We start from the raw sequence: 27,934 nt of genomic DNA, 5'->3' as shown, positions 1-27,934 counted from the left end.
AAAGAATGGCCATGCATGTGATGAGTGTGAGTCTAGCTCTGTGTGTGTGTGAGCATGTTCATCTGTGTAAGTCAGTATACTTGTGCTTGCTTTTGTGTGTATATATATCTCTTCATACCCGCTAATTAGAGTGACAGTTTTTATTAATAGTTTGGGGCTAATGTGCGATAGCGTGACTCCAGCTTTTCCACTAGCTCGTTTACCCTGCTCTTTTGCCACCCCGGGCCCTAATTATCGAGCTGACGATCTGACATCCGACCACTAAAACAGAGACGACACATTGACATATTGTCACTTCCGACTTTAGACTGAACATCTTCAAACCAGAGGTTATGATATATTCAGCAGACTTGCGCCATCTTGCCCATCCACCTCCAAGCATGTCTGAAAACTGTCAGATTACAAAACTGCATCAACCTAAATCTGAAAATGTTTGAAATTTTAATGACATTGTTCAAGATTTCCCAGTCTGAGATCATGCATGCGGCTAATTTTTCATGTCAAGGGTGATTAATCAATCTCGCAAAACAATAACACGAAAGCGGAGAGTGCTTGGCTTTCAGTATGTATTATTAATTCCACAAAAATTGTGGTTATGGTGATATTTTTCACACGTTGCTAAAGTAGGTGGGGTACACTGAGTATGACTCAGACGCGGCAGCTCTTTTTTGTATATGAGGAATTTTGCACAGATCAAAAGAGGATGTCAATTTGTCTTTTTAATCTCAAGACACAAATCCTTGCATGGATCATACATGCATGCAGTAAATAATTTCTCATGCAAATCAACTGTACCCCATTACACCACAAAATATTTTAAGGAAAACATCTATTTATCTACCCATTTATCCATATTTGCTTGACGCACACATCCTGAACATGTGCTCGGTTTTAATCTCATTAAATTCAACCTACAGGCATGTGGAACTGCTGCTAAAATGATCAGCCTTGCTATAGAGCAGCGATGCTGTAGCTGACACTGGAAACATTCATTGTAAGTGTGATTATGTAAGACATAGTTCTTGCTATTACTAAGACTTGACAGTAATCAAAATAGTGTCCTCCCACAGCACAGCCGCAGCCGAAGCTCTTTTGAAGGCAGTGGCCTACTTTACGCAGTCTCTTCTCATATTCTTGATTTAATTTCAGAATGGAATAAGAAAGGCTATGATAACCTCTTCTGACCAGGACAAATGTAGCATGCCCATTCAAGATCATCTCTCTAGGGTGCACAGCAGAGGACATCCTTTAAATCAGAAACATGCAGTGAACATTTTCTGTCCACTCTGACACAGCAGTCGGCCTGGGATCCCTAGGTACTCCCTGCTGTGGTGCTGTCAGAGGAGTAATTTTATTTACTATGGTTGATGTCTGTCTGTCCGCGAACTAGCCACAGTTTTTGCCCTAGACACTTGCAGTGATAATTACATTCAAGTCACACAGCTAAGCATCTGTTTTTCTTAGAGATAAATACAAGCCACACTCTGAGAACCCCTGTAGGTCACAGACAACACTTAATGCTGTGCTGAATGCATTTCCAGATTCCTTGAAGACTCTTTCATCTTGCCTGAATATGAAAATATTTAATTTGCAGCGCAATAAAGAAAATGTTACTTGTTTCCCGAGTTGCGACTCTGTTTCTTAAAGCAAACAAAAGCCTGGAGTCACACCTCCTACTTGGATGGAGTGTAAAAATATTAACTGTTTCATCATGTAAAAATAATAAATGTATAGCTATTATGTGAAGTACCTGTCAAAATGACTTGAGTGTCAATAGATAATTAGATAAATAGTATACAAATAAATACCAAAATAAATAGAAAAGGAGCGGCACAGTGTGGTGGTTAGCACTGTCGCCTCATAGCAAGAGGGTCCTGGTTCGAGCCTGGGAGGAAGCCCTTCTGTGCGGAGTTGCATGTTCTCCACGTGTCAGCATGGGTTCTCTCCAGGTACTCTGGGTGCTCCGGCTTCCTCCCACAGTCCAAAGACATGCAGGTCAACTGGTGACTCTAAATTTCCTGTAGGTGTGAATGTGAGTGTGAATGGTTGTCTGTCTCTATGTGTCAGCCCTGTGATAGTCTGGTGACCTGTCCAGGGTGTACCCCGCCTCTCACCCAATGTCAGCTGGAATAGGCTCCAGCCCCCCCACGAGGTGGTTACGGAAATGAATGAATGAATAAATACATAAGTGTATACATAGTTGTAGGAATAAACAAAAAAATGAATTCAAAAACATATTAATAAATACATGTTAGAATAGATAAATGCATAGATACATTTCATTTATCTTACATTTATTTCTATTTTTTTACAGCTACATTTCTGTATTTCTGTGTCTGCATGTTAATGAGGTCCTAACCTCAGTTAATATGCATTTCATTTTTAGCATTTATTTATTTATTCTTTTATGTTTTCATTTCCGTATTTATTTATTTTTGTATTAATTTCTGTATTTATTTATATATTAAATTATTTATCGCTACTTGCGTCACTTTTCGTCCTCCAGAACTTTGAACAGATCAGTAAATATAAGTGCAGCCACCTCTTTAGGTTGGCTTGAGATGTTGTAAACCTGCATGCTAACAAATAAATGCTAACAATTAGCTCTTAAGCTAGCTCTCGTTACGTAGCGACGCTGCCTAGCGGAAGATAACGGTCACTTCCGGTGTACATAGTCGTCTACGAATGGGAAAGCTACCACTTTGTCGTGGCAAAAGACAAACAAACAAACAAACTTCTTTATTGTGCAGTCCACGGACTAACTTTGGTTCCACTTGGATAATAGAGTCTGGAAATAATTTCGTAAGCGAGGTAAGTGTTGTCAAACGACCTGTAGTTTTTATTTAAAGTTTAGTTCAGATGTGTCTTTGACAGATTGTCAGCTCCATAAGTGAAAAAGATGGGAGGCACAAACGGGAGCTAACTGAGAGAGATAAGGCAGCTGTTTATATGTGGTTTGACGAATTAATATGTGTTTGTTAGTAAACATTAGACTAATTTAATTGCTTTATAGTCAATGCTAGACTTTGTTTATTGCTTGATAGAAGGGTAAGGTGAGGGAAGATGCCCCCCTCAAGAGCAAAATCAATGTACTGTAACATTAAGAAATATAGAGATATGATTTCAGCATGCAGGATGATGATGCATAAACCAACACACTTTTGGTAGAAATAAATTGGCAGAGTAATGTTGTCAAATTTTAGTGTTATAGCACATGAATGAAAATCTTGTAAAAGAGCAGGGCAAGGAGTCCCCAAGAAGCCCCCCAAGCTCAAAACGAGCTATCTAGCTAGCTAATAACCAATCTGGAAATCCATCGTTAAAAACCCCCAAACATCAACAAAAAAAACCTTGTTTTTTTTTCTTCCTTTACCTCTGGAGGCACAGCCCGGAGTTTTTCGACTAACGGAAGTGCAGGGGCCTCGGCGATCGCTCACACCCTTCACTTCCAGCGGTGCCCCCAGGGAATCGCCATGTTGTTTACAAATACTTCGGGTAGAAAACCAGCAGAGTTTAGCTATATATCACATTTTTCACGTCACTATATCACCGTGTAGATAATCTGATGTTTGTTAAGTCTATAAACACAATGATTGAACAAACGTTACTATTTCTGTGTGCACGTTTTGTAATTAATAACATGGTTATCGTAGATTAGCTGAGCTAACCGTTAGCTGTTAACATTAGCTGTTAGCGGTGTCTGTAATAACCATAGACTATATAAAAATAAGGTAATAACTCAATAAACGGTCCGTGAATAAAATATTTTTTTCCAGCAGATATCTTATTTACAACATGATTGAGCTAGCAAAGCAGTTTTGTGTTGCTATGTGTGGTATTTATTCAGTTATGGGAAATCACAATGTCTAGAAAGCATCAGTGGCTGCAGCTGAGGCCCTCCCCCCTCTCTAGTCGTCTTTCACACAGGGCTGCCGACAGATTCTACAATGTAAATTGCAGAATCTGTCTTGAGAGATTAGCTAATAACACTAGCAAGCTGTTCAAACTACAATACTACACCACTACTATATAGATTTTAATAATATAAAGTCAATTATGGCTATATACTAGATAATCTAACTTATCAGAGAAAAAAGGTGTGTGTATTAGCAGGTTCTGGGCTAGCGGCCCATCTCCAACATGCCTTACAACGTCGGAAAAACACTGATTTGTAATGCGAAACCATGTTATTCAGTGTTGTACTGGTTTAAATCACCAGATCTATTTGTTTCAGATAGGAAGAGACCTCTGTGGATAGTTTGACGCCTGTAAAAATCTTCTGCAAGTCTGGGTCAGAAATAAGGTGAGCACATATCAGTAGGTGCTGGACAAGCGGCCTGTCTGTAATGTGCCAAACAGTGTCGAAGAACCATTGATTTTTAATGTGAAACTGCTTTATTCAGTGTTTGCACAGGTTTAAATTACCGGGTCCATTAGTTTTTGAGAGGAATAGACCTCTGGGGATAATTTGGCTCCTGGTAAAAACCTCTTGAACAATGAACACTGAGGGAGACGTTTCTCCGAGGGAAACCAGGAGACGTTTCAGCTGGTTGCAATTTGCAATCCCCACCACTAGATGCCACTAAATCCCCCGAGATCTTACACACTGACTGGACCTTTAATTTCCCTGATTAGACCTCTCCTCAGGACTGTGTGAGCATGTACAGACCAGGTTTACTTTTCAACTTCCTCACTCTCTTCTTTAGGCTCTCAAAGGTCGTGCCAACTTACATCTTTTTGTCTTACTTATTGGTTTGTGGATTTTGGTAACCTCATGTCTGCCCAGTATAAGTCTTATCAGTCAGTATAACTGTGTGTGTGGGTGTGTGTGTTCAAACCAAACTGCTACAGCCTTATAAATAAAAAAGACAAACCTATAACACCCTCAAAAGTGAAACTAGACAGAAAGCAATAGATGAGGTGGGATTTTTGTACTATTACATAAAAGTACAAATTTGTTGTAATATTCCAAAAATTGTGCCATCACTTCTCACACTCTCTTTCTGTTGGCCTGGTTCCTTTTCATCCCAACATCCTCCTGAGCCTGTGAGAGGGCTGTGTCCTGCTGGTTTTGTCCATTTGTGTTTTGGGATGTAATTACTTTAATTAAGCGTTGTGTGGTTTAAATCTAGTTGGTCTTGTATTTGTAGATAGCCAGGGATTGGTGTATTGATGGAGATGAGGGGAACTTACCCATTTGTCTTCCAGTGCTTTTCAAGGTGAGTTCCTTTTTGTGAATATTTTTTAGTTGTTAAAGCGTGTGGATGCCTTGAGTTTAACAATCTACTGTATATTATATAGTTGTAAAAAAAAAACTAATTCCATGGCATTGTGACCTCCAGTTGCAGTCAGATAAAACATCCAGTAAAGCAAGATGAATATTAAGGCATGATATTCCACTGATGTTGCAGAACAGTTAAGACTTTAAAAGTTTGACTAGTAAGTACGGTGGCCCTGAAGGTCAAAACAAAATGAAATTTCAGGAAACACAACATTACAGAATACAAAACATTTCAGAAAACACTTCAACATTTCACGCTCAAACCGCAAAAAGTAGGTACATTGGACAATGATTCCTTGTCACTGATTGGATGCACTGTCTGTCTACTGTCAGTCTATACCAAGTGTGAGTACTTCTTCCATTTGGTTTCTGGTGGACTGGATGCCTTGTGGCACATTGCTGCCTCTCACAGGTTTTGTGAAGGTTGTTTTGTTTTTTGTAATGTTGTAGTGTTTTGGTCCTCAGGGCCACCGTAAGTGAACTTCTCACCAGTTTTATCTATCGCCTGTATCACACAGCATATCTCACTAAATGAGTCTCACAAACTTCTGTAGCTCAAAAGATTTTAATTAAGAAGTTTCAGTGTCATGCACCCCAACAGATGCCAATCCAAGTCATCCCTCCACCTTATCTGAAGGGGAAATTTCCTAGTTTACAGTCCGCAATGTTTTCATGTTTTTCCAAGCTTATAAAACATGCATTCTCCACCGCCATGCACGGAACACGCCCAGTTGAAGAAATGCTCCTCAACTTGTTGGTATGCATGGAATTCGCAGGACTGTGACTCCAGATTCTGAAACCAATTATTCAAATAGCTGCCACTATAACTGGCAGGGCAAGCGTGTCGAGAACAAGGGGAAGAAGCATCTCAGAGATTCATAATAAAATGTTCCCTGCTGTATAGTAGAGTAACTCGTCGGCGCCATTTCCAGATAGAGTCCGATGTCCTTGGGTTGGAGTTTTTACATCAGTCATGCGTGCGGTAACTCTGAACTAAGGTGTTGATCTGGGATAAATGAAAACCTATTCTAGCTTTTACTTCTGGCGTGTGCATCTGTGTGCTAAAGAGATGACAGCAAAGCCTTTTCATGCTGCGGAGTTTATGTTCAAGGATGTGGAATGTGATTCCAAATCATACTAAGCCTCGATGACTTATAGATATAAACAGAACTCAGCATAACGTCCCATTGCGGCTAAATAGCGAATTAGGGATGGGATGGATGGATAAATGGGATAACCTTTTCATCTCTCCTCCACACACACACTGCAGAAATATTAATCAAACCAGCAGAGTGCTGTGATCAGTTGTAGGTATAAGAAAAACTGTTACAGAATGAGAAAGTGACATAAAGTTGATTAATTATCCATCACACTGTTCAGTTCCCTGCTCATTTTATAAACAAGTCACAAAAGATGAACATGGATATTCCATCGGTGAGCGCGAGCATCTGAGCTATGAAATATGAGAGCATCGGAAATATCATTTTTCATTCATCCTGTTCTGAATACCTGGCATTTAAAATTCATAGAGCATCTTGTGGCGTATTGTCAGGGTTTTGGTGAGGGATGTCCTTAGGCCACCCCATTAATCTCTATTAAACAGGGACATGTCAGCCAGCTCTGTGTGTGTGTATGTGTGCGTTGATTGGATGATGCATTTGTGAGTCCTTTCAGCATTGAGTGTCAGGTGTTTGGCAGCACGGTTTTAAATCTTGATCATACTTCAGTTTGTTTCCGAATGGTCTCACTGATGAAGATCATTTGTACGTGAGGCAAAGTCATTTGATGCAGTTTAACACTTTACCTGAAAGCTTTTGTCTAAGTTGCTACGTCACTGATCGTGGTCACTGAATCCACCGTCATAATAAGACATTTCATCGCTGATTGCTCAAGTAGCAACATCTGCATAATTATTTTACTGTGTGCCCTTCATAGCACACAAGTATGTTCCAATTAGTGGTGAGATATTGGCTTGACATCTCGTTTAGTGAGGACGGGCAGATTGCAGAGCCATGATTGAAAGCTTAATGAATGATTCATAATCTGAAATGAAATAGACATTTTCATTTGGGCATCTGCAACGATCATTAGCTGGACACGTAGCATTTCTATATTACAAAAAAAAGATTGTAACTAGAAATGTCTGTCGGTGTTGCTTTAATACAAACCAAAGTGTGCGCTTTGATTAAGGAATTCATTTTCAAAGCTCTTCATTGCCATTTGATTTATAGTTTCCTCACCTTGCATTTAGGTAAGTTTCATTTGCTGTTTGATGCCGTGTCTGACTTGGCACTGTTCATACTCCACGACTTATTGCTAACTCACTGCTGTCTGGTTGTTGGAGGAATGTATTGAGAAGGGAGGGATGTTGTCTTGTGCAAAGCAAACAGATGGGACGACAACTTGACCTACTTCTTCATCTGGACCATTGTGAATAGCAAAGAAGGATGAGTACAGAGAGGAAATAGAGCTGTGTGATGGATTTATTGTGTGGATGGATCCAAAGTGCATAAGCTACAGCTTCATTTTTTTTTTTTTTATCGTAGCATGTGCTAACTATACTCCCACGCTCGCTGCACCTGCACTTTGATTGCGGCAAACTTCCCTCGCCTGCTTTCTTGAGCCAGTTATTCGTGCCCCTTGAATTAGGAAGCAGGTATTTCTAACAGGTCAAAACGTGGGTTGAGACAGTATCAAAAGATAACAAGACCCTTCCCGTATTGGGGTTCCTTAAGGAGTTAAGATGTCTGATTTGGAAAAAAAAATCTTCAGTATAAAAGATGTGCTTGTCAGAGAAAGAGACAGAGAGAAAGACCTAGATATTCCAGCAATCCTCCAGGGCTGCAGGACCATTGTGTGTTGTGTACATGGAGCTGCTTGGCCATGTGATAAATGACCTGTGTTTTAAGAGGCCAGGAGGATCAACCCATGACCACTTTGTGCCTTAATGCTATAGTAAAGATAGAGGAAATTGGTTGTGTTTGAGGGATGGGAATCATATTGTGATTAGGAGTATTTACTATATAGAGGTTGTTTTGCAATGCCCATTTATATAGGAGCAAGCCCTGCAGTGAATTATATTATATTATATTGATTATTTTGTAGGATGATTACGAATTCGTATAGTTGTCAGTATTGTATTTAAAGCATCCTGTCACCCGTGTTGCACTTTGGACTTCATCTTTAATATCTCCTCACTTAAGCAAAACTGTTGCTTCCTGTTCGTGGCGTGGGCGATGTGAAGTGGGCCATAGTTCACACCTGTATCCACAAGGTGATTGTAACAAATGCGATCTTTATGCACAGCGCCATGTTCGCCCTCGCGCTGAATTTGAAAAACACATTACGTTCCCATTTGTGCTTCCATTCAGGCCGCTTTCAAACGAACCCCCTTGACGCAGATTGTAATTGCGCATGTGATATAATTGCGCAGGTCAAACCGCATGTGCTTCTGCTTTGAAGCACAGCCGCAGCTGATGACTTGAAAGGCTTTCATATTTTTTTTCCCACATGTGGAGAACAGTTACCCCCCGGCATCATATTCTGCTCGCTTCCCACGCCTTTTTAACAATACCACGAATTGTGTTGCAAACTACTGCAATAATTGCCTGTTTTTTGGACCTCGGGGGCCGCAGGCGAAGGTAATCCTTGTACACAGAGACAAGAATTAAAATGTGTATAACCTGCCCAGAGGGGAGCACAGGTAATGGGGGTAATGTACATATGTCAACAAGAGCAGAGGACGAGTTGAGCTGCGCCGGAGTGCAGCTCAGCACCATGGACAGCGCACGGGCTGCCCAGCAGGGACAGTTCGCTCTCCATGGTGCTGCATTCATGCCTCAGGATCCAGTGTCTCCCAAAGATTTTATGATTTTACAGTGGAGAGAGTTAAACCGATCATTTGTAAACAGCCTCTCCCAATTTCAATGTCTGCATTAAGTTCAGTTTTACCTTGAAAATAATTTCCCCCCTTTGGCCCCCCTCAAACAAGGACCCCTGGGGATGTTTGAGTCCAACTGCTTTTCCAGGTGGCAGTGTTTCTACACCACTAAATCAAAGCACATGCCAAAGTCCCAATTCCTTCCGGCGCATTCATTCCTAATATAGATTCTGATTATTTATATATTCTTTAATGATCCTATAATCTTCTCTCGCCTCTTTTAATCCTGGTGTTGAGACGCACACAGCCTATATGTCTTATTACGCGCGGAGACAGTTCGGCAGGTACAGCCTGGGAATCAAAGCCCAGCTGCCTGTGGGAACTATCTCACCATCGCTTTGGATATGCATTTATAATTAGTCACTAAAAATAAAGCTCTCAGAGGCGTTTTTAATGTGGCCGTTGTATGATAGGCAGCCTAACAGAGGTATACACAGCCCTGTTTACTTTAACTAGCCTGCTCCATGCATGTCTGAAACGTCGTCTGCCTCCTATAACATAAATCACCCTTGGCTGTCAAGCAGCTGATGAGTCTGCCCTGCATAAAGCCTATGCAGCCTTTCCACCAGGCTGTTGTATCCCCCTCCTCCCTCTCCTCCTCCTCCTTCCCTCCCTCCCTCGTTTCCTCTCCTCCTCCACATTCAGTGCTCCCTCTTGCGCGCACGGTGAGCAGCAGCAGCAGCAGCAGCAGCGACGGCTTCAGCGCTTTTCTGACGCACCATCGGAGATGAGCATCCCAGTCCCACAGGCTGTCAAGGCAGACTCTCTCGACATCTCCCCCTCGGACCTCTGCGGTCAAGCTTTCAGCATCAGCTCCATTTGTTTTTAGTCTGTTTTCCGTATCGCTTCGTTGTCCCGTAATTTGTCAGATACAGCACTGCGTTTGGCAGGGATGCCCACAGTTGCCAGCTCTTGGCTTGGAATTTACTTCGGTGGTGATTTGGTATCCGCAACAACTGTCAGCGAGAGTGATAGATTACTGTCTACACTTGCGGGGGTCTCCTTGTTTTTGGGGGCATCCGTCGGGACATTCTTGTGCTTCACAGATTAAGTGGTTGAAATTAAAGGTGAAAAGGGAGGTTGAATTAGAGGGCTGTTTTGACAGGAGATCGTTTGGATGACGGGCACCGAGAGGCAATAGCTCTCCCTCTGCAACGCGAATCTCTGCGCCCTTGGAATATTCTTACAGAGGCACTGTTATAGACTAGAAATATTTTTCTCAGTTTGCAGTCATAATCCATACGACGAGTTTGCCCACTGCAGGGGCTGCTGCGGCTTTCGTGTCTGCTGTGTTTTGAAATACGATTTCCTTGACGGGCGGGCGTCTGAGCATCCCGGACGAGCCCGAATTTGCGATGCCCAAGCAGTGAGAGTACGGTGGGATCTCATTTGGTCACCCTGCACGGTAGCATGGCTCCAGCCCGGAGGGACTGCAGCGGCTGGGAGATGTTCCTCCCGACGGGATGCCTGCTCCTCTCTGTTTTGCTATTTCACCCTGCCCTGGCCAAGGTGTGTAACGACCGCACCAAACACGGACAAGACAACAGCTGGTTCGCCAGGGACGGGGAAAACTTGCCCATCATGGTTCTTATGCCCATGAATGAATCGGCCCTGATGAGCAGCATCAGCCAGGGCATCGAGCCGGCGGTCCAACTGGCCATCCAGCACATACGGGAGTCCAGGAAGTACTCGTTCTCACTCATCACCAAAATCTATGACACCGAGGTAAACATACAGACTAAATCCTTTCACTAAGCTGCTGCTGGTGGGCTCAGCCGTGTTTAAAACAGTTGTATATGGCTTGTGTGTGTGCGTGCGTGCGTGTATGTGCACGTGTGTGTGGCGCGCGCATTGCCCCGCAGCGCTCCTCACATTGTGCGTCCAAGGGGAAACGCTGGGTTCTGTTATGTTTGGTGTATGTGCAGCGTCGTTGTCGGTGAGCATGTTTTCATTGCGCAAAAGTCAGCTGCTATCACTTTCCCCCCTAAATGACAACACGGTGTTAATCACTATTTTCTATCTTCATCGATCCTCATCTATCTCGCTGCTGTCGCCTGTCGTTAATGTTGCATTTTATATGTAACCCGGCATCATAACGCACCGCATCACCCGGTGCTCTTCCTATATTGGACGTTTTAATGGTTACCGCAATCTCAGGATGAAACAGAATGACAAGGCTGTCTGATGATGATACAAATGTCATTCATCCCCGTCGCCCAATTGGATTTCAATTAAAACGCTGCATTCCTTTTTCCCCCATTATCGTCACTTTATAAGACGTGTGTGTGACTTCAGATGTCTCTGCGCTATAAATATTTTTAGTCACGAATCAGTGTATCTCCTAACGATTAAAGGGCTGGTACTCATCGTGCCTGAAGATGGCGGTAATTGGATGTACGATTTCTTCTGACTCCTTGCACCCTTGCAAGGAGCTGCACCCCACAGCGCTCCAGCTCCAAATTAACATCTGTTTATTTGACAACAATAAGGACAATAGCACTCTAACTGAAGTCCTCTTGAAGTTTAGTCACCGCTAAATCTCTGCAAAGCTTTGGCATTTGTAGGTGTGTTCTCCATAGTTTGTTTACACTTGAGTTGTTTGAATAAGTCAACAGTCCTATTAGTGGCCTGATGTAGGGATTTACATGCTTTTGAGGACACAAAGCTACAGAGGAGTTTGAAGCTGCTGCATCTTACAGTTGCCATACCAATATGTGAGGATGTTGATAGCTGGACACATCTGTTTAGCAAGTCAACAACACCACAAATCTGTTGGATGACATTAAAACCATAAATTATAAACTAAAACTGTTGATGATGAATGGTATAATCTGAGGTTGATCAAAGTTTGTCTTATCAAAACATCAGATGGTAACTTCCTCCCCCTTCGCAGCAGCACTTCCTTTGGTTGTCCTGTCTAGCACTTACTCAGTATAGTATATGTGCACAGGTGTGTCCGTGTGAAAGAGCACACAAATCTCTGTTGACAGAGGTAAGCCCTCACAGGCAGCATGCGCTCAGACCATGGGATTAATATGCTCTTATGAGAGTTATGATTTTTCTCCTTCTATTCCCCGGGAGAGAAAGATGAGCTGGAAGCACGAGGTCAGTGGGCCAGCCTGACATCCACTCGCTGGGAACGTCTGATAGTGATGCCGGCGTTCTAATACTGACAATCAATGGGAACTCATGACAACAGTGTTATTTGATGACTTTGTGGTCAAAGGCTAAACTCTATTACGCTGTGCCACTGCCAGTCCCGTGGTATTTGACATTTGTTTTGTATACGGGCCAGCTGAAAATCCGAGCTGTGATCATGGTTTCGGAAATGTCAAATTAAAAATATTCTACGCCTGCACTAAAACTCCCCCAGATACATGCCAGCATATACAGTCAACACTCTCCCTTTTCATCATTCTGATAGTGGCAGACATTATAGACGTGTGTTTGTTACTGTGCTAGATGAGTTGTGTTAAAGGAAGACCGTTGCCCAGTGGTAGCCTGTTAGCTCTGGCTTCAATAACTCTAAGTAAAGAGCGGCCTGCCAACAACCCAGAGTATATTTACAAGCTATTGGAAATCATCTGCCACAGCCTGGCATGGTTAAAGTCAACAAGGGACCACAGAGAGTACTGTGAAGTGCAAATGGCAATATCTTACTGCGACAGAATATTATTATTATATATTTACAGAGGATCATAGAGAGTCAGAGACTTGATCGTGATTTCAGTAACATCAAGATATGAGAAAGTATTATTGTTTGTTCATATTAAATGAAGCGGCCTGAAGTGTTCCGAGTGTCTCAACACTCATGAGCATTTACAGGCGGATAAGACCTTTGCTCAGGACAAAGTTATTGCCGGATTGTTGACTATATTGCTTGTGGAGCCTCTGACATGTTTATAGGAGCAATAATGTGAAGTTAGTGATGGCTGTGCTATTAACAGTTTATCATACGTGTGTTCATTATGCGTTTTATTGACACGTAATCTTTTACTCACACATGAATAAAGGTGCCGAACACACTCACATACACATGGACACATGCACACAGCTTCCCCACATACCACATGCTCATGTCAGAAAACAATACATGCATCAGTGCATTTGTTGCAGCTTGCAGCAGGCCAAGTGTGTGTTTGTATGGTCTGTACACATGTGTGTATATGTGTGGGCACTGGGATTTAGCCTGGCAGATGTAAGTAATCAGTCCCTGAGCAGAGGCTCTTTATCCCTTTATCCCCTGTCGGTGGGGCCACGGGTAGACTGAGCAGGCCCAGTCCATCCCTTGGTGCTGTGGAGCTGGGTGGTGGTACTGATGATGGGGATGTTGAGGCTCTGGGGGGCTGTCTGATACTAACAGGCCTGAGAGCTGAGGGCTGTGTCGCTAGGATGAGGTCGCTGGTTGCTGGCAGATTGGAGAAGCAGTTACTAGAAGAAGAGCAGATGTCCTAATGTGGAATGCAGGCTGGTGTGAAACCAGTTTGATCAGGCCGAAGCTAGACTCCTAAGATGTCTCAACAATAAAGGCATTGTAGCAAGCTGAGGCAATTGCAGATGAGAACACATCTTTGCTTAAAAATCCAGAGCATTGCAGGTAGAAGAGAAGCAAGATGGATTATATCAACTGGGAGGCTTAGTGCTGGAGCAGGAGTTGGTCTTCCACCGCAGCTCTAGATGTGTGAGTGTGGGTTTTAGTGTAACCGAGGACTGATACTGTAACTCTGCAGGCTTAGAGGATCAAAGCTTTGGAGAGGACAGGAAGGCCTGGAAGAGGATGGAAGGGAGACTTTGGGCAGTGAGAGCATTCTAGGCTAAGCTACGCTAGTTCACCGGCTTATAGGATGTGTGACAGGCCCTTGAGAGGAGCCACTCAGGAAAAGATCACTTTTTTTTAGCAGAGTAGTTAACAAGTTACTTTTAATAGTGCTAGTTTTGAATTGCGCCGTGTTGATTTTAGCAATGGCAAAACATAAGAGACAGCAGATATAAATGGTAACCCACCAAATCAGTGAAATCAATATCAGTGAAAGTAAACTGATTCATTCAGTATTATGAGGACTCTGGTGATTTCTGAGGACACGCAGGTCCGTTTATGCTGAGACTAAGGCACAAGCACTGTTTTAGGATGTCGATATACAATGTAAAAAGTGTAAAACAGGCCTGCTGTGTCACAGATTGAGGGAAATGGGGGAGAAAATAGGACAAAGAAAGTCTAAATTCTCTCATCAGGCCTCCTGGAGGAATAGCAGATTTATATAATTTTACCCATTAGGGCTGTCACTTTTTCACGAGAACAAACACGTAATTCGTTCAATGGTACTGCAGGCGGTTGTGTCTTGTAATGGCAGCGGAAGTAAGATCGTTTTCCTGTGGTTGCTAGACTTTTCAGTGTAAAGTGACACCATCCAACACCTTTGGTTGGCAGTTGTGGGAAATTTTGTTTGCGATGACAAGAGGTGATAGCCTCATCTAAGGCGACATGAAATTTGATATCAACTCTTGGTATTTCCTTTTCTCTTATCACTTTAAAAATAGCAGTTTGGACCTCTTGGAGGAGATCTTGAACTTAATGCACTTATAGAGGATGTGCTCCCTACTATCATGTTTCCTATATTATAGCAGTCAGAGAAGAGTGAACACATGTATTTTTAAAAGCAAATCAATACAACCACAAAGACACAGAGTCTGCAGTTAGAGATGTGGATCTTGCCCATGTACAGTGCACCAGATACAGTATGCAGATGGGTATTTATAGTATATGACTATCCATCCATGCAATACTATGGGCCTCCTGAGACGACGTTAGCAGTGACCTATGTTCACAGATACTGCTCACAGACTGCATCTCTTGCTCTACTCGGAGGGCTAGATGCAACATGTCACATTTGTGCACATGTTGGCTAAGCCTGAAACTACCGTACAGTACGCTCGTTCACAGGAGGAAAAGCACCCCCCTGAGCGTATCTAAGGCGTTCTGTCATTTTGTCAGAAGAGGTTACATTTTAAGTGAGAAGGCCTTACCATAATAGAGGTCAGGACGCTGCTGAGCATAGGTCTGAAGTCAAAGCGAGCTAAAGCAGATTCTGCTTTAGCAAAGTGTCATTTGTTTATAGTTTACGTCAGTTATATATTTATTCAGCGAGAGCGTCCCAGGGTGCCTTTCAGTGAGCTTACTGATTCACACACTGTAACTCACCTTTGAGCTTTTGTGTAAAACCATCTGACATGGGCCAAATGAAGCAGGGCCTTTGGACATCTTGTATGTCAGGGTCTCATATTGTATGCCACATATTATCTAAATATCTGACAACCATTCGGTGCCGAGGCGGTGACCCAGGGGGGTCAACAAAGATTGCCTGTCACTGCTCCTAGGAGAGGGTGAATATTCAGGGGTAGTAAGGAAAAGCAGCCTGTGACAGCCTGGGTACTCTCTAGGCATACAGAAAGTGCTGAGTGTGGCTGTATCCACTGACCCGACACAGATAGTGGGGATCAATGTGCAGCAGCCCTTCTCATAGAACGAACAGGATCTCAGGGGAGAGTCAGAAAGAGAGGCGAGAGAGAAAGAGATGTGTAGCGCTATGAGATGGAGATCCCGAAATAGGATTATATCATCTGCAGGAAGAGGAAATGGTCAGCCTCTTAATTCTTATTGGATCATAATGTAATGCCATTTGTGTTGTTTCTCTGAGGCTATATAGTTTAATAGCCATGTGGAAAAAAAGAAATTACTGCATGCAATGAGGTGCGGTCGTTAGATCAGTTTAAGGCTCCCAAGATCTTGTGTTGTTGTGCCAGTGATATCATTTTACAGGTTCATCAGACTGTTGTTTTAATGTAATTTTAATGGGGTTTTTTTTTCACTGATTCACGCAAAATTAGAGACAGATGGGTCACAGTTTAATAAAGTTACTAAATTTGAGCTTTAATTGCTGACCTTTGTCTGAGTCAGACCGCCAGTGGCCTGGAGGGCTCGAGCAAGGCGACCATAAATGTGAACTTTCCCGATAAAAGAGTCTCTAATGTGCCCCGAAGCTGGCTTTATAACAGATACTCCGACACACGAACATATATGGCACGTAAATGAATGGAAGTATGCTCATACACCCACACCACTGAACACACAGACCTGTCTCCTCTCTTCACAACCACACACACACGAAGCACATATACCCCCGCATATGGTCATAGCAGTTTTCAATTGGCACGCCTGCAGCACTGCCTGAGGTCAGGACAGTGTGGTCAGTTAGACATGAAGTGTTCAGTTCCATAAAAATCAGATTGCTTTATACAACATCAGTGCCTTTATCCATCCCCGTCTCGCTGTGGGGAGTAGTCAAAAACCCTGCCTCACTAAAACAATCTTCATCAATCATTTGAAACCTTAACATGACATCCGCGTCTCTCTGCACCACTCTAACTCACCATTTACTTCCTGATCTCATCTTTTCTTGTGCACCATGACTCTTGCCTTCATCTGTCTTTGCTTAATTTTATTTGATCAAGGACATTAAAATGAGAATGTTAATTATGGGAAATTGTAAATGGAAGATGCAGAGTTCGCTTCAGTGGCAATAAAAATGGTATAAACTGATTGAAGATGCTATTATGTATTATTTATATGATTTTTTACCAAAAAGAGACACAGTAGAGCTCCAGACTTTTGAGCATTCTCGCTAGTGTTGGATACTAGACCAGCTCGTGCTTAAGCCTGTTGTTGTCCACCAACACTCTTTAACCTCAGCTGACCTGACCTCTTAACCACTCTTTCCTGAGGTTCATCCCAGAGGTTCATCCGAAAGCTTAAAAGGACAAATAAGTTAAGTTTGCTTGTTTCTCTTCTCAGGTATATTACTCACACTGAACATAGGCCAACATCTTCTCGCTAATATCTTAATAATGCAGTGCTTTATTTGATATAATATTGGTATTCCGAGCACTAAAACTCAGAAGGTGAGTTCAAGTGTGACAAAAACAAATTAGCCTCCTGGCTTTCCTCACCTTACACCTTGCATTTGCCTGGAGTAGATTACAGTATGTTTGACTGAATCGCTCGCGAGTATGTTGCTAATTTGATAGAGCAAGAGAGAGGTTTTGGCATTATCTCATGTCTGTGCGGTCACCCCGCAGGGCCTGATGTGCTGACCAAGTCAAGGGCTAATCGCATGAGAGAGGCAACGGCTGAATTCAATTTCAAAAGCACCTTAGGCAAGTCCTGTTGGTTGCTTACAAAGCAGTCAAAATGTGCGTTTGTGCATGAGTGCTGCTGGAGGCTGGGAGAGAATGGGAAATAGTCTGTACGCTGGTTGTGTGGGTGGAGGTACTGAATATCTCAGTGGCTGGTGAATGTGATTCTTTGAGAAGGACCCAATCACCCCACGCCGATATTGTTAAAAATCAGGCAATTGCACTGCAGCCTCCTGCTGAAATTTAACATAGCAGAATGTTGTGGCTGAAGGTGTCACTGTCGATGCTGCACATCTTTTTGTTTTTTCTGGATTGGGAAATCTGCCTTAGTGCAACTGGCTGGAATCTAATTTAGCTCTTTGTTAGCTCGCTGAACTTAATAATATGCAGCCGAGTGCCCTGTTGTCAGGCTCATTCATGGTGTCAGTGGACTGTACTGTGGTCAGCACTGTCACTTGGTGGTGTTAAAAGAGTATACATCAGTGCGAGGAAGAGTGCAACCTCCCCTATAGAAAGATTGAGGACATACTAGTAATAGTATGTGAATATACTTAAAGGGGCAGTTCACCCTAAAATCAAAATACATATTTTCCTCTTGCCTGTAGTGCTGTTTATCAATCTAGACTGTTTTGGTGTGAGCTGATATTTATTTTCTCCAATAAAATTGAACCATATCACTGCACATATCTTCTGTGCAGTGATACAGTTGGTGGGTGTAGTTCAGTAGAAAGAAAATAGTTCCTGGATGAAGCTGCTCACAACAAGGTCTGTGGATTATCTTGAGTAACCGGGTCATGATTTCTGGAAAGCAACATTGCTGTTGAGCCTTTTAGATGTATTTTACTTGGAGCATCACAAGCTGAGTGCCATCTAGTTCCATTATATTCAAGAGAAAGCAGCTGATATCTTCAACACAGCAACTCACACCAGAACAATCTGGAGTGATAAAAAGCTCTACAGTTAAGAGGAAAAATATGTTTTTGATTTTGTGGTGAGCTGTCCATTTTAATACATTCTCGCACCGTGCATGCCTGAAACCATGAATAGAGAATCTAAAGCTCCACATATGTTTCCCCTGAATTCATTGCATCTTAATTACAACAAGCGAAACGCTCATGGAGTAAAAGCTTTAATGAATTCAGTTTGTGATAATCAATTAGGTTTCAAATGAATTTGTCATTGTCAAAATTTAATCTTCCTTTCTTTGTGCCATCCTATTGTGTTTTCCCAGCAGATGCTATGATGAGACATCTGTTGGCATGCCCTCCCTCCCTCATCTTTTCTTTCCCTTTCTCTAAGACTCCACTGTCATTGAGGTGCACAATGACGCCAAAAGGTGGCAATACAGGCATCTGGCTGCCATTAACATTAAACAAACAGTTACTCTCTGATTCACATGGCTGTACTGTGGTGCTGAGGGAGGAACACCCACTGGGAAATCACCCAGGAGATAGGAGCTTGGTGGGAGGATGGATGAAGAGGTGGGGGAGGCAGAGAATAAGGACTTTAGGAGGACGAGATATGGGGAGGAGTAGAGTGGAGAGATGGAATGCGAGGCAGATAAAGTGCAGGGGAAAAAAATCACTGAAAATACAACTTTAAAGTAGCGATAGATGAGAGCTGGGATGAGGATGAAAATCTCCCATCTTTATTCAGTGCTGCTGAAAATACTGACAAGATGGCTGCTGCCATGTTGAGTGCAACACTAAGTCAGTCTGTCTGCCTGCTTCTGCTGGTGCATCTATAAAGCTGCCATTGATCCCCAGCCAAGCCATTTGCACAGACAATTAACACAATGCAAACTACTTAAAAAATCACTCTTTCTAAATTCCAAATGTGGCGTGGGTATTAGGATTCTTTCAGTATTTTTGTGTTTGTTGCTGAATGGTTTCAGAACGATATTCATGATGTTGTAGTTGGTTAACTGAGCTCAGTTTACTGCAGACAAGATCCAGGAGAATATGTGTTTGTGTGCTTATGGTTACCAGCCCCAAGAGAGGCGCCCTGCTGTTGCACGTCTGGAGAATTTCCATCACGAAAAGGTTGCATAAATGCGTGTGAGTGTGAGTGAGAGACACAGGCTGAAGAGACAAAGGGGTTGTATGTGTGAGATGGATTTCAGATTTTTAATATTGCTCTTCCTCCAATGGTGTTTGACCTTTCACCTTTTAAAAAAAACAGTACTCCTTCACCAGATGACCTTTTTAAAGGATGATTTGTTTTGTGCTCAATATCACCGTTGTCAGCCATTATTATACCTTAATCCTTAAAATTTTACCTTCCCCAGTCACTCCATCACTGTCTGCTCCTTTCACTGCTCATCACTCCACCCCCCCCCCCCCCCCCCCCCCCCCCCCCCCCCCCCCCCCCCCCCCCCCCCCCCCCCCNGATTATCGTGGAAAGGGTGTGCCGTTGTCATTAGAGATTGGACAAGTACTCTGTGCATGTTCCTGTCTGTCGCTCTCAAGGGGGCCCAGCACAGAGCAATAAGCAGAGAGAGTCTGTCCTTGTCAGTCCTGTAATTACATTAAAGCTCATGTAATTCTTTGCCAAAAAACAGGAGCCTACCGTCATCTGCTTCTTGGGAAAGGCTGTGCGTGTGCACGTGGGCACATGTGTGTGGGGTGTGTGCCTGAGAACGCTCACTTCAAGAGAAAGTGACTTTACGCCGGTGCTTGCGTACGTCCACACATGCAGTCTGTGTTTGGCTATGTGTGTTTATGTGCTTGTGCATTGGCGTGATTCTGGCAGTGTGTATGATTGTGGCACATGTACTTCCCGCTCCCATGGGTCAGTGGCACTTAACACTTGCTCCCAGAGGGCAGGTTGGTTGTCATGGCCACAGCTGGGATGTGTGGAGACTCAGGCAGGTGCCACGGAAGAGTAATGGCCTTTCTTGCGTTATCTTTATCTTTCTCGCCGTGACATATGTGCCCACACGTGCACTTACTTTTTTCAGCAGTCTGACTCACTCACACATACCCCCACACACACACACACACACACACAAAGCCCCAAACACATGTAAACAAACGTGCATACCTGTTGTAACTGGTCAACAGAGGGCACCAGGGTACATGCTGACCAAAGAGAATACAACACAAGTGGTTGAATCTAATACAACAAATATTCTTGCACAAAACGTGTCCTTCATTTTAGCAGTGATCTCAAGACATATGAAGGAGTAACTGTCATTCACTAACAGCCTCAACAGAGCCACCCTCTAGCAAAATGAAATGTTCCAGCAGTACACACAGCAGTGCACCATGTAATAGAGCCTTTCCCACTGTTAAAAAGCAATTAAAGAACACCACTAAACTATCAAACAATAAGCTAAAAACCGTATAGACTTTATTAAAGTGATCGGTTTAGAGTACCTATAATTGTAATGTCTTAAATTTCCAAATCCAATATTACACTGCAGTTTTTTCATAACATTTTTTTTTGTTTTACGCACAGGATTGCTGTTCGGATTTTAGAACATGTCATTGTCAGTGCTGTTCCTCTGTCCTCTAGAAAGAGATGTTCATCTTAAAGAGCAATTATACTGTTTCAGTCACACCAACAAGGACCTTTATTAAGCACCTGCCGGTAACGCAGCCTTCACAGTTATTATTTTACATAAATAGACTGTTGGATTTAATACATTAAAGCTTCCTTGGGCAATATCTCATGCCTTTGTGCTCATCCAGCTGCAAGGAAACAAACTGTCAGTTCGCGTTTTGCTTTTCCTCTTCCGGTGTGTGCCACTTAGATTTTGCGGTCGTCAAACATTGTAATCCTCTGTGCGTTTTCCAGTATTTTCCTGCTTTAACTGACTGCTCACTGACTGCATGTGCGAGGATTGTCTGAAATTGTAACTATTGTGATTTGTTGCTGGTAGTAGGCCCCAGCATGCGTCCATGTGGCACACTGCAGCTCTCTGCTCCAGCAGTCTCTGATACACATCAGACCTTTGTCCATTTGCCGCCCGCTCATAGTGGCTACCACTTCCCCATCCGTGATTGCTGGGGCCAGTTAGCGGAAAGCAGTTGGTGAGCCCATTGTGTGCCAGGAGCGATAACAACAGACAGTAGAATCACAGATGTAACCTACTCACACATACACACACATTCCCTGCCACGGTCCCTAAGTGCCCATGCAGTAGCAGTGGTCCACACATCTGTCATGCCCATCCAAAGCAGGCAATCATGCCACATGCGATCACAAAAGGCTGCGCAATGATGATAAGAGATCATTTGCAGCCAAGCTCTATCTGCCATGGCTCAGTCCTAATCTTTGTGCGTGTATGTATGTCTGTATGTGTGTGCATGTGTGTGCATGTGTGTGTGTTTTCATGGAGGGATAGTTGGATAAATGGACAGCAGAACGGATTAAATTGTGCTTTCTTATGTTGTGTCGGTGGAATTCTGTTTTGTCAGTGAAAAAAACAGAAAGACCCAGGGGTGGGTTGTGTTTTGTTTAGAGCGATCTCAACTCCATTTGGCAAACAGACCCCAAACCACAACCCTAAACACACACACACAACCATACATCCACACAGCCTCACTCAATCCGTTACACAGAGAAGTAGCTGGACCGTAAATGTTGCTCTCAGCTGCCCTACATGTTGTAATGAAGTAATTTCTCTTTGGTTAATACATGTCTAAGCAAACCATGTTAAAGGCTAAAGAGCAGGAATTGTGGCTGTAAAGAGTAGTTAGTGTAACCGGGCGTGCGTCAGGCTGCGGCTGATAGATGGGGTGGGGTCCTGATTGGAGGGACCCGCGGCTGCCTGACTGACTAATGAACTGTTACTGTAAGGCAGGAGACTTTATTGCCTTCTTTATAGGGAGAAGAGGGTACCATTATGACCTGGCCTGCGGTCTTATTTTATCCTTTTACTAGTACATTTCTTGCCATGCACGCACACTCATGAACTGTGTACATACAAACACACACACACAGGGCCTAGTTCTCCCTGAAGAACCGTTATCTCTCATGGTTATTCGCAAAGGGCTTGATACAGCGCAGGTTGGTCAACAAATCACAGACAGCTGATCTGATGACCAGGCAAGAATCTGCAGGACTTGTGGGTAAACGGTGTGTTTAAAACTAACATTATAGGTACAATTCCCACGAGATGCAGAGCCCTATAAATCAAGTGTTGAAGTTTTATTTTCATTGACAGTAGGCCTTCTCTGGCTAACAGAATGTGTGTGATTGGGTGTAGAGCTGCAGCAGCATGCTCAATAATGTACAAGAATGGTGAAAAGCGATTTCTAGTGGTGAAGCTGAAAGCTACAGATGTAATAGATGGCTCATGCCAAATGCTGAGATGTAGTTTTGATCAAATCTGAATGATTTAGCTAAAAAAAAAGAAAAAGAGCAAAGCTGTTCAGTGTTGGCATTTGAGCAAAACAGATGCAGGCAAATGCCATTTGAACACTAATCCAGGGGACTCCACTTTCTCCGTGCTTTCCAGCTTCTCTGTACGCTTCGGTCACAAACCTCTGGTGATGCCGTGTTCCTTTATTTCCATCTGGGCTTCACATCGATCAGCAGTCTGAAGCCATGTCATTTAAGCACCGTCAGCTTGGGCTCTTGGGCCCGTTTCGTCAAATTTGCAGCATGTGAACTGATATTTGCAATATGCAATCACTTTTTTGACATGTGTCACGAAGAAATTACATTCTCAAGACACAGCTGGTCCCCACAGTGCTCAGTCAAGGAGGCAAGCTGTGTTTAGAAATTCATCCCAAATCACTTAAAGAGAATGAGAGTGGTCATGAAATATTTTCCCTGACCTAGAGTGCTCTCTTTCCCCTTCTCCTAACAGTTAAAAAAACATACTTTGAACAAAATTAGTAACTTGTTTTAGCTGTATTTTGGGATTTGGACAAATGTCACTCTAGGACATAAACTTGTTTTGACATATTGTGACATATTGTCCGGGCTTTTCTCGCATCGCCTCAAGAGACCTTGCGCAACACTGCAAGACTTAGTATTTGAAACATGACATTTTGAAAGTTGTATCTGACTTGTGCAGATCAAAAACACAGCCCATTAACAGCCATTCCCATTGCATTGGTTTCCAAAGAATTCTTCAAACGTGAAATCTGGAAATCTTGGATCGTAATTGACACGTTGAATAGAGACTGAGGGGATATATTTAGTATAATCTAATAATCCTCATCTCAGACAGTCTTATCTGGTGATAACACTATTTACATGATTAGATGCTCTTACTTTCATGCTGATTTCCTGCCTCCGTCCAAACGCACAACAGTCTTTGCCAGAAAGCAGCTCCTCTGTTCATGAAGCCCAACTGTGTGTATTGATTTCATGGCTAAAAACAGGGTGATGGCAGAATGCCTGTTTTATTCTTCCTTTTGGGAAACATCCAAGAACAATTGATGCCACCCTTTTCTGCTTCTTAAAAATGGGCAGCTTGTTGACACTATGGATCCAACTGCACCTGAATTTCACCACTTGCACACCGTCAGTTAAATCACGTTTTCACTTGACTTTCCTGTGACGTTTCATGGCCACAGATGCTTGAGGAATGCACATAAGGGGAATTCACCGCTGCTGCCAAAAGATAGCCTGCTAGCTAACACTACCTCTGCCAGCCATGCTTTATTAAATTCTTTCATTATGTTTAAAATTCCAAGGTAAAAGGCCATCTGGGGCGTGAACGTCCCCCTTCAGCCATTTCAACACACCATATAGACAGATAAAGCAATCAAATCACCAAGTTAATGTATACAGTATATTCAGCTATTGCACTGACAGGAGACTGATGGGCAGTTTGTCTTTCAAATGGCAGCCTGTGTTTATAGAGAGACCCCCATTTTACAGTAAAGCAAGAACATCCCTGTCATGTATCATTCCTGCTTTTCGTAGCGCGATGGTTATTGGGCTTTCGCAAGATTTTATTGCCTCCCGTGTCTGTGATTGATGTGCCCAATGAACGGGGAGCGCTGGTTGGGCTGATGACACCCCAAGCTGAGAGAAGGAACGATACCTATCACGCTAATTCAATAGAGAGCAGTTGGATAGTGAGTGAGATTTCATTATCCCACGTAAAGCAGATAATTCCAAGGGCCATCTGGACGGATGGAGGACATTACTCCTTAGGCGTATTCATATCAACATTTATATTCACACAGACAGAGCTATCACAACCCTGTGCTGATGTAATTGTAAACAAGCTGTCTATTGGCCAGCATGGTGTTAGGCTAGCTGTTTCCGTTCGGACGGAGAGGACACCAATAAAGGTCCGCCAACTGTGACGATCTCACTGCTGCAGTAGTTTTTAGAGTATAAAGTTTACTGGCATTAAGCATCTGCCAAACAACCCAAATGCTAATTTTAAACATCCACTCCCTGCCAGGGATTTCAGTTCCATTTTACAGGCTCTTTAAAAAGGAAAAACCAACTCTTGTCCACACTGAGCTACAGTTCATGTTACACTAATTACTACCCTTATTAGTATTCTAGTGGAACATTAGCAATTAGCATAGCTATTAAAACCATAAGGGTCTCCTGTGGGGGAAAATAGAAAAGAAAAACAGAAATGAGGCTAAAATGTATGTTTGAAACCATTTTTACATGGCTGTGTTACTGCAATCTCGTTTTCACCTTTCGGCCTTGCTATACGAATGTGTAAAAGGTCCTTTGGCGATACATTGCCTTCTAATGTATGTAAATTGTGCGGAGAGGGGACATCAATTAGAGTTGGCGGTGTGCTCACACTGTGCATTTATTCATGAGGTTGGTAAACCTGCTAATTGTATGTACCAGAGACATCCATCGTGGATGTTGACTGGATTAATGCAAACACAACTAATGACATGGATGCACATGATCTGGTGTATGCAACGTCGTAGCTGTGCTCACTGAACCTCACGCTCACTCTTCATACAAAGGTATGGATGAGTGTGTGTTTCTGTGTGCTCAGAGACATCCTCTGAACTTAAAAAAGAATAAGACCCACAATACTTAAGATGTTCACATGAATATTTAAAAACGGCATACAGAACAATTCTCCAGTGTTGACCTGTTGCTGGATGTATTCTTATTGAATAAATGAACATGCCTCATATTTACCAGATCACTGCTTTTGAGATGTATGAATCAGAATTAAACATTGTCCCTGGCGGTTGTTGGCAGCCTCCCTCTACATAAATATTATCTGTATGCCCTGTCTCTGTGCTGCTCTCTGCTCTGTTGACTTGCTCGTACACACTGGGGATCTTCTATTGATTTCTAGAAGGCCTTCATGCTGGCTTCTTCTGCTCACCGGAATCCCATTTTCAGGAAAGGGGCCTTCCATCTCTTATTGTGTGCAGTCTTAAAGTATACAGTTATTTTGCTTCCTGCACAGGCTTTTCTTTTTATTTTCTATTTTAGGCCCACTAGGAATTTACAATTTCTGGGAGACTGAATTTGCAGTATGGTTTAGTGATTTTATTTATCGTGATTATTTAATTTCATACGGTGAACAAATAGAAAAAAGCATAGATAATACTGGACAAACAGCAGTAGGCCTCCATTTTAATACATTTATTTGTTCTTTTTCCCTGGCTGTAGCACTCATAATGCATGAGGAAAGCAGTAAAAAAAAAAAAAAAAAGTGTCTGAAAACATTATGGCTGAAATATTGTTCAAAATGTTGCTGTATTAAATTATGTTGTCTGCGTGCTCTTTTCACCCACTCACGCTGTCAGTTGCATTGATGGGGGAATCAGTGTTGGCTCGGTTGTTCCTCAAGGCACAATGTGTGACAACGATGGCAAGGGGACCGCGGGGTTACGACCATTCTTCTTTCTTTGATAGAGGGCAAATGTAAATGTCAGCGACGTCCGAAATAGAAAGGTCTTCTACTCACTGATGCTACATGGAATAAGCTGTGACAGATGGTGGAGGCATCGCAAGCTACAGTTTATGGAGCTGAGAGGAAGAGAATTAATGCATGAAGAAGAAAAGGGAAAATAAGGAGTCCTGGAGAGAACGCTGATAAAGACAGGATCTGTAATAGTGTTGTTTTAAATCAAGTAAAAATCCTGTAGTACTACCCTACCCCGCTTGCTGAAAGCTGTGCTAGCCATTGATTTCTATGCAAATCTTCTATTGACTGAACTCTATTGATCAGTCCTGGTTTGCCCTAAAAGCTTGAGTTCAGTTGTGACCCTTGGCACTGCTAAAATGTTGATGAAATAGGCAATAAAGAATCATTGAAGTACAAAAATAGTTCAATGATCATAGCTTCTAGAGAGCCAACAATTTATCAGGCGTTGTATCACGGGTCTCTGGGTGTTTACAGTGATCCAGAGATCTAAATTTGTTTTCTTATAACACACAATGAAGAAACTGGAGGAGAATATTCCCATCCATATCTCCCAAATCACCGAGGAACTACAGCTCACCAGTCTGAACGGATTAGAAGAGAAGGCTTTGGCAGAAGTGTCTTGTCGCATGTCACAGCTTCCTCCCACCACAACAAAGGCAGACCAAGAATAATGTTAGCACCTATTTAATTTATTTATTCATGAGGGTAATTGAAATATTAACGCAGCTGGTTAGATACTGGAGACCGAGCGTCTTCAATGCTCAGATCCAGCTCAACTCACCAAGGAAATTATATTTTATTTACACATAGATTCCATCCCTCACATTATAATCCCTATGTTCAATGTGTATCACAAAGGTCCCTTGACATTTCTTTTTTACTTTGGCAGATATGCGATGACTTTGTTGTCTATATACGTATTTGTTTTATGTGTAAATGTCCAGTATTCAAAGGGATCTGACATGTTCTTTATGGGAATACGCCGAAATAAAAAAGCGGGGGAAAAATGCAGGAGAGAGGAAAAGATGTGATAAGAAGACGTATAGAGAAAAGAGGATTTTGAGAAAAGGGAGGAGGGAAGGACAGCTAGACAATGGCTGGATGTGAGTGGTACAAACACAACCTGGCATGTTTACCCCTTCTAATGACATGAGAGCCGCGCTGGGAAAAGGTGTGTGCAATAAAAGTCAGCCGGAACATCTCTGCATCTGTGAACAGTTTGATCTGCACGGACCTAGCTTACACTTCTCAGGCATGTGGCTTTATGTTCACGTACCTACATATCTGCATCCATGTGTGTGTCGTTAATTGCACTGATATGCATCTGTGTGTGTCGTATGTGCGGTTGTGTGCATGTGCGTGCCTCCGAGATAGTCATTTGGGGTTGCAGGCTGGGGAGCGAGAAGGAACATGACAAGTGTGCCAAGCTTGTTGCGGGGTGTTCTCAGACAGTCGGGGGAAACAGGCCTGCAGAGGATTGGGGCGGGCGGGGGGGTGGGAGTGCTGGGAGGCCATGTGCTGCTACTGTCACATGTCGCGCTTGGCACGGTAGCGGGCGAGTGGCAGGCGGGCGAGGAAAACACCACCCACCGGGAACTGTGGGTGTGGGGGCTGGGTGAGCAGGATGGCTGCGGAGCTGGCGCTCCCTCCCCAGGCTTTATCAAAGAGAAAAAATAAAACGCAGGGAGAT

General features: G+C 42.9%; 1 protein-coding gene across 2 annotated transcripts in view; it reads left to right on the top strand.

The window, feature by feature from the left end:
- The first annotated feature begins 2,683 nt into the window (after positions 1-2,683).
- Positions 2,684-27,934, top strand: part of gabbr2 (gamma-aminobutyric acid (GABA) B receptor, 2) — a 227,339-nt gene continuing 202,088 nt past the window's right edge. The window contains exon 1 of one of the 2 annotated variants that reach the window (XM_050035369.1): positions 2,684-2,811. In XM_050035369.1, the coding sequence (XP_049891326.1) occupies positions 2,686-2,811 (126 nt within the window). In that variant the 5' untranslated portion in view covers positions 2,684-2,685. Of the gene's footprint in view, positions 2,812-9,897; positions 10,947-27,934 lie in introns of those variants that run through there. The other variant, XM_050035367.1, reaches the window with a different exon arrangement.

The sequence above is a fragment of the Epinephelus moara genome, chromosome 22 (assembly GCF_006386435.1).
Source record: "Epinephelus moara isolate mb chromosome 22, YSFRI_EMoa_1.0, whole genome shotgun sequence".
Lineage (NCBI taxonomy): Eukaryota > Metazoa > Chordata > Actinopteri > Perciformes > Serranidae > Epinephelus > Epinephelus moara.
Note: the sequence above shows the minus strand (reverse complement) of the source record. Positions and strands in the feature narration are given on the sequence as shown.